At 40.6% G+C, this 12,990-nt stretch overlaps 1 protein-coding gene across 1 annotated transcript; it reads right to left on the bottom strand.

Moving 5' to 3' along the window:
- Window positions 1-4,284: 4,284 nt before the first annotated feature.
- Window positions 4,285-9,878, bottom strand: LOC117341333. The gene is made up of 5 exons (XM_033903193.1): window positions 9,763-9,878; window positions 8,525-8,791; window positions 7,568-7,747; window positions 6,376-6,561; window positions 4,285-5,217 (listed from the first exon to the last, which is right to left on the bottom strand). Exons 1-5 carry the CDS (start codon window positions 9,800-9,802, stop codon window positions 4,991-4,993), a joined length of 900 nt encoding a protein of 299 aa, XP_033759084.1. The 5' UTR covers window positions 9,803-9,878; the 3' UTR covers window positions 4,285-4,990.
- Between the last annotated feature and the right edge of the window lie 3,112 nt (window positions 9,879-12,990).

The following is a 12,990-nucleotide window of genomic DNA, read 5'->3' as shown; positions in this document are numbered from 1 at the left end:
AATATGAGCAATATCCATTGCTCAGTTTCAAAGAAGAAGTTGTTTATATCAATATAGCCTAATTGACCACTTTTGGCCCCGCCCCTCAGGCCCCTGGGGGGCCAGCCCCATCATTTGTACAATTTTGAATCCTCACCCCATAGTGATGCTACCAGGCAAATATGAGCGATATCCATTGCTCGGTTTCAGAAAAGAAGTCGTTTATATCAATATAGACCAATTTACCCGTTTTGGCCCCGCCCATCAGGCCCCTGGGGGGCCAGCCCCATCATTTGTACAATTTTGAATCCCTACCCCATAGTGATGCTACCAGGCAAATATGAGCGATATCCATTGACTCGGTTTCAGAGAAGAAGTCGTTTATATCAATATAGCTAATTTGACCATATTTGGCCCCGCCCCTCAGGCCCCTGGGGGAACAGCCCCATCATTTGTACAATTTTGAATCCCCACCCCGTAGTGATGATACCAGGAAAATATGAGCGATATCCATTGCTTGGTTTCAGAGAAGTCGTTTATATCAATATAGCCAAATTGACCCCATTTGGCCCCGCCCCTCAGGCCCCTGGGGGGGCCAGCCCCATCATTTGTACAATTTTGAATCCTCACCCCATAGTGATGCTACCAGGCAAATATGAGCAATATCCATTGCTCAGTTTCAGAGAAGAAGTCGTTTATATCAATATAGCCAATTGACCCCTTTTTGCCCCGCCCCTCAGGCCCCTGGGGGGCCAGCCCCATCATTTGTACAATTTTGAATCCTCACCCCATAGTGATGCTACCAGGCAAATATGAGCGATATCCATTGGTCGGTTTCAGAAAAGAAGTCGTTTATATCAATATAGACCAATTTACCCGTTTTGGCCCCGCCCATCAGGCCCCTGGGGGGCCAGCCCCATCATTTGTACAATTTTGAATCCCCACCCCGTAGTGATGATACCAGGAAAATATGAGCGATATCCATTGCTTGGTTTCAGAGAAGTCGTTTATATCAATATAGCCAAATTGACCCCATTTAGCCCCGCCCCTCAGGCCCCTGGGGGGCCAGCCCCATCATTTGTACAATTTTGAATCCTCACCCCATAGTGATGCTACCAGGCAAATATGAGCAATATCCATTGCTCAGTTTCAGAGAAGAAGTCGTTTATATCAATAAAGCCAAATTGACCCCTTTTTGCCCCGCCCCTCAGGCCCCTGGGGGGCCAGCCCCATCATTTGTACAATTTTGAATCCTCACCCCATAGTGATGCTACCAGGCAAATATGAGCGATATCCATTGGTCGGTTTCAGAAAAGAAGTCGTTTATATCAATATAGACCAATTTACCCGTTTTGGCCCCGCCCATCAGGCCCCTGGGGGGCCAGCCCCATCATTTGTACAATTTTGAATCCCCACCCCATAGTGATGCTACCAGGCAAATATGAGCGATATCCATTGGTCCCTTTCAGAGAAGTCGTTTATATCAATATAGCTCAATCGACCACATTTTGCCCCGCCCCTCAGGCCCCTGGGGGGCCAGCCCCATCATTTGTACAATATTGAATCCCCACCCCATAGTGATGCTACCAGGCAAATATGAGCGATATCCATTGCTCGGTTTCAGAGAAGTCGTTTATATCAATATAGCTAATTTGACCATATTTGGCCCCGCCCCTCAGGCCCCTGGGGGAACAGCCCCATCATTTGTACAATTTTAAATCCCCACCCCGTAGTGATGATACCAGGAAAATATGAGCAATATTCATTGCTTGGTTTCAGAAAAAAAGTCGTTTATATCAATATAGACCAATTTACCCGTTTTGGCCCTGCCCCTCAGGCCCCTGGGGGAACAGTCCCATCATTTGTACAATTTTAAATCCTCACTCCATAGTGATGCTACCAGGCAAATATGAGCAATATCCATTGCTCAGTTTCAAAGAAGAAGTTGTTTATATCAATATAGCCCAATTGACCACTTTTGGCCCCGCCCCTCAGGCCCCTGGGGGGCCAGCCCCATCATTTGTACAATTTTGAATCCTCACCCCATAGTGATGCTACCAGGCAAATATGAGCGATATCCATTGCTCGGTTTCAGAAAAGAAGTCGTTTATATCAATATAGCTCAATTGACCACATTTGGCCCCGCCCCTCAGGCCCCTGGGGGGCCAGCCCCATCATTTGTACAATTTTGAATCCCCACCCCATAGTGATGCTACCAGGCAAATATGAGCGATATTCATTGCTCGGTTTCAGAGAAGAAGTCGTTTATATCAATATAGCTAATTTGACCATATTTGGCCCCGCCCCTCAGGCCCCTGGGGGGCCAGCCCAATCATTTGTACAATTTTGAATCCCCACCCCGTAGTGATGATACCAGGAAAATATGAGCGATATCCATTGCTTGGTTTCAGAGAAGAAGTCGTTTATATCAATATAGCCAAATTGACCACATTTAGCCCCGCCCCTCAGGCCCCTGGGGGGCCAGCCCCATCATTTGTATAATTTTGAATCCTCACCCCATAGTGATGCTACCAGGCAAATATGAGCAATATCCATTGCTCAGTTTCAGAGAAGTCGTTTATATCAATATAGCCCAATTGACCCCTTTTGGCCCCGCCCATCAGGCCCCTTGGGGGGCCAGCCCCATCATTTGTACAATTTTAAATCCTCACTCCATAGTGATGCTACCAGGCAAATATGAGCAATATCCATTGTTCCCTTTCAGAGAAGAAGTCGTTTATATCAATATAGCTCAATTGACCACACTTGGCCCCGCCCCTCAGGCCCCTGGGGGGCCAGCCCCATCATTTGTACAATTTTGAATCCCCACCCCATATTGATGCCACCAGGCAAATATGAGCGATATCCATTTCTCGGTTTCAGAGAAGAAGTCGTTTATATAAATATAGCTAATTTGACCATATTTGGCCCCGCCCATCAGGCCCCTGGGGGAACAGCCCCATCATTTGTACAATTTTAAATCCCCACCCCATAGTGATGATACCAGGAAAATATGAGCAATATCCATTGCTTGGTTTCAGAGAAGAAGTCGTTTATATCAATATAGCCAAATTGACCACATTTGGCCCCGCCCCTCAGGCCCCTGGGGGGCCAGCCCCATCATTTGTACAATTTTGAATCCTCACCCCATAGTGATGCTACCAGGCAAATATGAGCAATATCCATTGCTCAGTTTCAGAGAGGAAGTCGTTTATATCAATAAAGTCCAATTGACCCCTTTTGGCCCCGCCCCTCAGGCCCCTGGGGGGGGGGGGGGGGGGGGGGGGGGGGGGGGGCAGCCCCATCATTTGTACAATTTTGAATCCTCACCCCATATTGATGCTACCAGGCAAATATGAGCAATATCCATTGCTCAGTTTCAGAGAGGAAGTCGTTTATATCAATAAAGCCCAATTGACCCCTTTTGGCCCCGCCCCTCAGGCCCCTGGGGGGGGGGGGGGCAGCCCCATCATTTGTAGAATTTTGAATCCTCACCCCATAGTGATGCTACCAGGCAAATATGAGCAATATCCATTGCTCAGTTTCAGAGAGGAAGTCGTTTATATCAATAAAGCCCAATTGACCCCTTTTGGCCCCGCCCCTCAGGCCCCGGGGGGGGGGGGGGGGGGGGGGGGGGGCAGCCCCATCATTTGTACAATTTTGAATCCTCACCCCATAGTGATGCTACCAGGCAAATATGAGCGATATCCATTGCTCGGTTTCAGAAAAGAAGTTGTTTATATCAATATAGACCAATTTACCCGTTTTGGCCCTGCCCCTCAGGCCCCTGGGGGAACAGTCCCATCATTTGTATAATTTTAAATCCTCACTCCATAGTGATGCTACCAGGCAAATATGGGCAATATCCATTGTTCCCTTTCAGAGAAGAAGTCGTTTACATCAATATAGCTCAATTGACCACACTTGGCCCCGCCCCTCAGGCCCCTGGGGGGCCAGCCCCATCATTTGTACAATTTTGAATCCCCACCCCATAGGGATGCTTCTGACCAAATTTGATTAAATTCTGATCAGCGGTTATGAAGAAGAAGTCAATTGTTGACGGACGGACGGACGGACGGACGGACGGACGGACGGACGACAGACGACGGACGACGGACGCCACGGTATGGCATAAGCTCACCTTGGTCCTTCGGACCAGGTGAGCTAAAAAAGGGAAATATAAGTACTGTACTGTTTCCTATAATTGATAGCTGGAGGAAAAATATCATTGTCACTGTACTGTCTAATTTCATATTGAAATTGTACATAAAAAGAAGTATGAACAGAGAGTCATGTTCTAGTGTAACTGTCCATAGTCCTACCATACGATGAAAATTAGTGTAGGTTTACTGGACAGTCCAAAGTGCTTGCTTTCGTTTCGACTAACAGATGAGTGGAATTCGGCCCTCAAAATATTATTTTGGGTGGTTACGGCCACTGTAAGGGCGACGAGCTCTGGCTCTGACCACTTAGATGTTTACTGCTTCACGTCCATGGCTCGACTGTCGGTAGTAGACGTCAATGACGTTGCCAAAAATCGACATAGGCTAAAGTGAAACTCCCCGTTGCGCTTGCATGGCGTCGTTACTAAGAAGAATCTTACTCCTAGCACACGAGAGTTCCGAAATCGCAACTTAAGTTTACGACGAAAACTTACGAACGCTTTAGTAAAACAGGCAAGTCGTAACTTAATTTTGTACTTAGGAAAAATTGTAAGTTGGGATTTTTTTGCTTAACTGAATATGCTTAGAAAAACTCAGTACAGTATTCTATCACTGTTGGCCTGTTGTCGTTATATTGTGATAATATGACAGGGTGTAGAGTCCTGCTGATAAGTCAGGTGACTCTTTTTTTTTTTTAAAGAATTCAAAAGAAAAAAACATTTTGATTACAATAAATTTATTGAATTTGGGTGTAAACAATGTACCTTTTTAAATTTACTTGAAAAGTTGAAATGTAAAATATGTAAATTATTTGTGAAATGCGAGGCCCTCGTCAAAGCAGGAATGCATCACAGTTCTATTTCACAAATGTAATATGCACCTCTACTGCAAGGCAGATCTTCCCATCGTTTCCAGCTTGGTAATATCCCGACGCAGTCAAAACCTTCTGCTGTCGATGGATCTGGTTTGCCTGGTAACCAATGGTATGGAAGTGGAACAAGACTGTTGTCCGAGAACATTAGTGTTCCCTCTACACTCGTGTCTGTGATATCCATCCATATATGTATAGACGAACCTGTTGGACAAACGTGGAAATGTATTATACAATCACTTGATTACATTCATATGATTTCTGTGACCGATGTATTTACCCGAATATGCTAGCTGAATGTTTAAATGATACAACATTAAATTTTAGTGCTTAGATTTGTGCTATGATAAAATTGTGTACATTTACATTTGTTAGACCATGAGACGATGGGCTATTCAAATCGCCCTACGTCCGTGGTCGGTTCGTCTTTAAATAATTCTTGTTCTAGCTGTTTCCTTAAAAGTACTGGATTGATATTTCTCACTCTACAGATAGGTTTTTCCTGGTCACGAGTTTTGTACATACGTTTTTGAAACAGATTCAGAAAATAAAATGGTCCATAAGTAGTAAAAACAAAAGTACTATGCACACTTACGTTAATGTTTTTTCTGCTAAAGGCACGCGTGTTTGCGTAATGTGCATACAAAATACGGAATGCCGATCAGTTGGAGAATGCATGATTGAATGACAAATAACCGATTTACATGGATATTTATGTATAAGTTTGAAACGTGACACTTTGAATATGAGTGAAGACATCGCTTATTGTTTGTGTTTAAAATTGATCCGTTTTTGTTTTACTGTTCCGTAAAATTTACTCACCAACCGCTGATTGCAATGGCGGCGGAGATCATCAAAGACGACTACCGGTACGGTTTACCGGATTGATTAAATGCCATGGCTTCTAAATATACCATTTATCTATCAATTATTAATTAATCCTATGATCGAGAGAGACAACGCACGCTATCGTTATCCCTATTGTCATTCAGGGCATTTTTGGGAGGGGTGTGAACTGTTGCCGCGGGGGTCACGACAAAAACCTGTCCAGTGGTGAGTACAGGTAAACTTTTTGTTCGAAGAATGAGATGTCAATAACCTATAATATCATAGCTAACGGGACATGAAAAAAGTTCGATACATCGAAAACCTCATTTCGAAATTCGAATTACACATAGGTTCGTAAGTAGCGTTGTATAGTGAGGAAGCTCGGGACCAAGTAAACAGTTCGATACCGTGAAAAATTCGAATCATCGAGACTGTATCTGTATTTATAAATCAGAACTATTAAGGTCCACGATTGTTTATTATTACGCAGTTTGCTGCAGGGTAAAACCTACATTTTGTAAATTAAATACAAACCTTGTGTATGAGCATACTCTGCAAGGGCAGTCCAGCGTGGAAGTGTTCTCGGTCGAGGAAGGTGGGCTCCTTCAATCTCACAGGAAATCTTTGCATTGTCATAAAATGCCAATGTGCCAACAAACTTTATGACAGATTCCGTCCCAAACAGATGTGTATACCCCATTGAGGTATATGGTGTCAAGTCTGTAAAAAGAAGAGTTGAACCTTTGATTTAGTTCACTTTTATAACATAACATTATACAACCAGTGTCTGCATCTGATTAGATTTCATTCAAGGTTAGATATAACATTTTGTACTTCACCATTTTTATACACGCCATGAAATCGAGGAGGGGTTTGGGGGTTGGTGGGTAAGCATATAATATTACCGATGACCGTTTCGTTCTAGCCCGATGCAATGTAGCTACTGTAGCACTAGATTATCTTTGGAACTGCTGATGCGATCCTCACAAAACTGTATTTCGGGGTGTAAAGTGGTAGTGGCCCCATTCATGTCAGTTATGTTACTGATAAGGGGGTGGGTCGATATGATTTTTTAGAAAAAGAACTACATCTTATCAAAAAAGGATTTTAAATGACTTGATTTCCCGGCCAACACATCTCTAGAGGTCAGACGATTTATAATTTATTAACATGACCGAATTTGACCTGTATGTAGGGCGAACAGTTGTACCTGCTGCCCAAATGACATGCTCGAAAGGGGATTTGTGTTCTTATCATTTCTCTTCTTTCTTAACAGCATAACTTGCACATGATCTCTCATACATGTAGACCGCCCTTAAATGACTCTAGCCGTTGATAGGACGATAAACAATACGAAACCAAACCAAACCAAACTAAACCTGTCCGAATTTGAACAGAATCCTACCAGTCAAACAAAGTAAGGGATATTGAGTATTTTCCCTTGAAGGCCCCATTCAACATTGAAACAAAATTTATTTCCCTTTATCCAACAATGTTTCAGACCAAATATGAACAAAATCCTTTCGTTCCTACATAAGAAGGATTTGAAAAAAAATCTTTATTTCCCCTTTTGGCCCGCCGCAGTCGCACACTTTTTGAAAGTTTGAATCCCAAAATCTAAAGTTTAAATTCCAATCATTCCTTCTAAGAAGTCATTGATTGTAAGAATATGTTAATTTTCAGTCGACGGACGCCACGGAATATAGGAGCTAATGATTAGCCTTACCCTTGCAGACTATGGTTGGCATGGACCAAAGAATCGTTCCAAGATCACAGGTCATCACTTGGTTCCCACTTATTTGGACGGCGTATGGCGTACAGTTGAAGATTATAGAGGGGGTTCCATTTATATAGGAGAAAGTCTGATAGGTATGTGCAATGTCTGGAATACCACCTGTACAAAATTCTGAAAATTACAGAAAATATAGATTAAGATTGATTTTCCAATATAAGATTGATTTTCCAATATAAGATTGATTTTCCAATATAAGATTGATTTTCCTGTATCAAGAAGACAAAATCAGGCCTTAACATTATGACATTCTTAACAAAGTTGTAGCAAATGTTATGGTCAGTTTTCATTTTTTATCGATAGCACCGTTCAAGAGAATGCAACTCATATTTTTTGCAAAACTATTTCTAGCTAAGGAGCATTGATATTGTAATTTATTTACAAACCAAATATGGCACCTGTTCATAATACAAATGCATATTTCATAATCTTTAATTAGCATTTGTATAGACCTCTGTAAAATACCGTATAATCTCAAAACGTTTGTATTGTTTAACGCCTTATGTGAGCTGGGAAGTGCTATGCGTTTTTGGTAGGCTGCAGTATGTTTATATCGATGTGATCGGACCTGTCATATAATATTGGCAAGTGGCGAGCCAGTCGTCCCACTCTGAAAATTCCAAGCGTTAAGAAGTGTTTTTATTCGTCTACAAAACTTGACTGGGGCACTATGATATGACGTTCTCCGTCCGTCTGTCTAGTGTACAATGTGTTTGTCCGTAAATGCCCTATACTTTCTAGCTGATCTGATTTAAATTTGGTTGGTGTAATAATCCAGTGCAGTTGTGTCTCTGAACGTTAAACGGCTATTGGTTTAAGCATGTTTTGTCCGGAGGTCTTCAATTTATTATTCAGATTATACCTGGTAGCGAATCGAGTGAGTGAACTTACCTCGACTGTAATGATGAAATCCCGATTGTATTGTCGTTTCATTTAAAGCAAGGAAAGGACTTTTGTTTAGGCGGCATATTTTGGTCACGAAGTCGTAAAACAGTGACCAACAGTTCCATTTGGCAAGACAGAGAGCGGCACAACCAGTCAGTGAGTTGTTTGTGTGGACAGAAATTCCGTGAAGTGTCTCTATTCTGTCATGTAGTCTCGTCACGTGTGTGAAATTATCGATATTAATTGTGGAACTAGCTAACACGGCCACCATCACTGTAAAAAAGGAAATCCACGTATATAATTATTTTTCTATTGAAAATTATCACCGATGGTATTCATTTGATTGACCTATCGACATATCGATGTGCTATCGTTTGATAACAACATATTATATTCGACAATGTCGACAAGATTTTTCCTGTCGAATATATAACAATGATTTGTCTACCTTTTCTCTCAATAATGTTTCCATCCCAATATGGACGACAACATGACGTTCTTCAAGAAGAAGGAGTTTAAAGCGTTAAGCTCACCTAGCCTGAAGGGTCAAAATCCTTTCCTTTATTCAAGACAAAAAGCGAGGACTCGTCAATATATTATTTGGCTCTGGTCCAAGGTAGCTATAGTCGACATTATTTTAAGATTTATTTCCCAAAAGATGTTTCTCAACAAATTTGGTCAAAATCCATATTTTATCTAAGGTTCAATAATTTTGTTTTAATCAAAAACAAATCCACAGTTGTCCTCTCATAAGAGGCTATCACTTGCCGTACTTCGTTCATACCAATCTATAGATATATTCCTCATTTACATATTTACGCACTTACACTGATTAACACGCTGCAAATGCATGATTCAATTATAAAAGTATATGTGATAATCATGCCCCTGCAAGACCAGGGTTACATATTTCTTTTTTAAAATCTTGTCCCCCTTTTCCATAGAATGCTTCCGACCAAATTTGCTAAAAGTATATTTTCTACACCATGACAATTAGCGATTTAAAAGAAAACAATTCTGACGCGACGCAGTGGCATACGCTCACCATTAAGCAGGAGTGACAACTACCATTTTAGAGATTAGAAAACATGATATAAGGCTTTCCTCAAATGGGCAACATACAACTGAAGGCAAAGAGGGGGACATTTGTTAATAGTTATAAATAAAATATTAAGAAGTCAAGTCATTGTTAAACGATAAAAAAACCCCAACGAAAATAAAACAAAACAAAAACAAAAACTTACCGATAAGGAGAAAAATCACGACGTATTCTTTTGTAGACATGATCAATCCTAAAGTTCCTCCCTAGAAGTCATAAGCTTACGATGTTTTATTTCACCTGCTTACAAATTACCTGGACACACTAACCTTTCTAAACATAATACCACTCACAAAGGTTTTCACATTTACATTGGTAAATATGTGAAATATTGGATACCCCCATTGGACCGGAGAAATAGAGTCGAGGTGGCCGTGACTTGTCATTTCATAGAAATATTTACGTTTATGACCTCTCTAGTGCATTAACAGTAACTTGCATAAATAAAACAAATCAACAGTAATAAACCGGAGGCCCAAGAGGCCTACATCTCTAGCTTGACTAGTTTATTGATCATTAAAAAATCAATTATAACACATATTAGTATCCTTTTTTGGATCTGCCTCAGTACTCTTTACAGAAGTGAACACTGGACGATGAGACATGTCCGACAAAGAGTAAATACAATCGATTGAAAATATCAAGAACAGGCTGTTTTTTTTTTAAATTTGTATACAAGCGAAAATATTGCATACTTTACGTTTCTTCACCGTCCACAAGTAATGGATACATGGTTATTTTATTGGATTCCAGAGAAGTTCTACAGTGCTTTGTATATTTTATGTTTAACGTTCGTGATCTTATTATTTGTATTTTTTGATTTGTTGGTGTTAAGATATACATATATTGTTGAAGGTTTTTAAACAAACAATGCTCAATGTTGAGCGTACAGTTACCTCGGTCAGGTAAATGATTTTGAATTTACACCAATGATCAAAAGAAATTTGGGACGGTCTGTCATTAGCTGTAACCTCAGAAAGTTTATCTTCGGCGATCCATCTGTCCTTCCATTCCGAGCCACTGCCCTGCAGGTAGGGCGTAAGAATTGTACCTGCTGCCCCCATTGCATGATCGTAAGAGGCAGCTAAATTAGGGATCTTATCTTTTCTCTTCTTTCTGAACAACTTTCTTCTTCCTAATGTCTTCCTTGACAATGCCTCAATTTTGGCCTTTAGTTGAGCGTTCGCCCTTGTGAAGAAGGCTTTGGGTTCTGTCCCCTAGCCAAGACATACCAGAGTCTTTAAAAATGGTAGTTGCTACTCCTGCTTAGCGCTCAGCATATTTGGAGTGGGACGACTGGTTCGCCTGTTGTCAGTATAATGTGACCGGGTGGGTTGTGCTGCCGGGTGTCTTCGGCAGTATGCTTCAGTGAGGTAGCACTATAAATCGGCAAAAGTTCCGGCCTATCACAAGGAGACTTAACACGAACATACCGCAGCCTTCCTAAACACACATACGCACTCACCACACGCATGCATGTCGCACGCACGGGAGGCCGTCCTTAAATGACCTTAGCTGTTAATAGGACGTTAAACAAAATAAACCAAACCAAACCAAGTTCCGAGCCAAACATAAATCTTGTATTGTAAGATACTAGCCATGTATTCTATATAATCGACTACAGACGTCTTCCGAAAATATCCCAAATTGTAAAATGTGGCATCACATACGATATGTTGTATTTCAACCAAAATATACACGAATACGATATGTTTCTTCGAAATCCAGAGAATCGACAGAATAATGTGGAATTTCGTGTACGATAGGCGACAATTCACGAACACGTGTGCAAAGAACATTGGTTTACATAGCAAAGGCAAATGTCTTCATATTTATCATTAAGAATTTAGAATAAAATGACTGGCTTCAGTAACGATGCTGTTGGAAAGTTAACATATCATCAAAATAGAGAGTTTGAGTTTAATACAATGTATAATGAAATTCATCAGAGTCCTGGCGATGGCCTGTAATGTAATGTTGGAACTGGAAGAGCGCTTTTCTGATATACCAGGGATGAAAATGTTTATTATCAGCATGGTTTTAATGCAACATAAAATATATGGTATGTATTTCTTTTATAATTTCCTTTGTTAAACAAATAGTAACCTTTCAGGTAATAATTTTTAGAGAGTAAAAAGTGAAATAACATAGATAAAGTGAGATTGAGAGAGGGAGAGAGATAGTGCGAGGGGAAAAAGAGGGGGGGGGGGGTATAGTGGAGATAGCAAGGCAGAGAGAGGGAGAGAGAGGGGAAAAGAGAGGAGAGGAAAAAACCCTAGAAATATTGAGATTTAGAGAGGGAGCTAAATAGTGGGGGTGGCAAGAGAGCGAGCGAGAGACTCAGAAAAAGGAGGCTATAGATGGGAGGGTGACAAAAAAGTATTTTTCCTGTAAGCGCTTAATTTGTTTTCTTTCCAAATGCTATAAATATTCCATGTTTTCCATATTTGCTGATGATTTTCCCTTTTCCGTGTCATCATTTGTATTATTCATTTTTCATCATACATTCAAAATATTTCAAATATTTGATTTACACATGATCCCGGTCATCAGATCTATTATATGGAGCGTTAAGGTACCGTGTTGGTCATATCAACTATTATCACTTCCACTGATTGCAACAGACCAGACACCACAATTGTTATTTGTATTATTATATCTATAAGTTCTTGATAAAATGATTAATATTTTTTTTTATTTTCGTACATATTTTTTAATTGATATTTCAATACTAAACATGGGTTAACAAATCTCCTTTTTTGATCGCTCAGGTGGAAAATGTTGTATACTGAAAACCCGATCATGCATAAAATCACGTTGACTTTATTGTACATCTTTCGACTAATTTTGTAACCAAGTATTATATATTGAAGATTTTTCAGATCAACATAGACAAACTTTTTCAAAATATTTACATTCTATAAAATAACGATTGTAATTTGTGTATCGATTGTTTACTTTGTGCACACACGTCAACAATCCAAGTAAATCATTGGGGTAGCATACAAACATAAAGCAGCCAATCAGGAAGATGAAGCACGAACCATATATAACCGACAGCTTGGGCTTGTGTTTGTTATCAAATGATAGATAGAGGGAGGAACCCGAAGTCGTGTGCTGTCAACTAGCCCGATTGATCAAGGGAACAACAGGGACATGTTTCCACTCGCGTTGCCCCGGCAGTAACCTATCAACAGCCATGTCCTTTAAGGTCGACCTCTTTTGTGCGAGAGATGCATTTCTGTAGTCAATGAATGCGTGTTGGAGAGACTGGAGACTGAGTATAAAGACATGTCGTCAGAAAATATATTTGCATTGTAGCAATCATTTATTAAAAAAAGTAAAAAAAAAAAAAAAACAGGACCTAATATTG

The sequence above is a fragment of the Pecten maximus genome, chromosome 13 (genome assembly GCF_902652985.1).
Source record: "Pecten maximus chromosome 13, xPecMax1.1, whole genome shotgun sequence".
Lineage (NCBI taxonomy): Eukaryota > Metazoa > Mollusca > Bivalvia > Pectinida > Pectinidae > Pecten > Pecten maximus.
The sequence above is the reverse complement of the archived record's forward strand: the minus strand, read 5'-3'. Positions and strand labels throughout refer to the sequence as shown.

Bases quoted from the DNA above. Each gene is read 5' to 3' on its own strand.
- LOC117341333 (XM_033903193.1), bottom strand. From the start codon at position 9,802: ATGTCTACAAAAGAATACGTCGTGATTTTTCTCCTTATCG. The intron at 6,562-7,567 runs GTAAGGCTAATC...TTCTTTTTACAG, and splicing joins GCCAACCATAGTCTGCAAGG to ACTTGACACCATATACCTCA. The intron at 5,218-6,375 runs GTTTGTATTTAA...TTTGTCCAACAG, and splicing joins AGAGTATGCTCATACACAAG to GTTCGTCTATACATATATGG.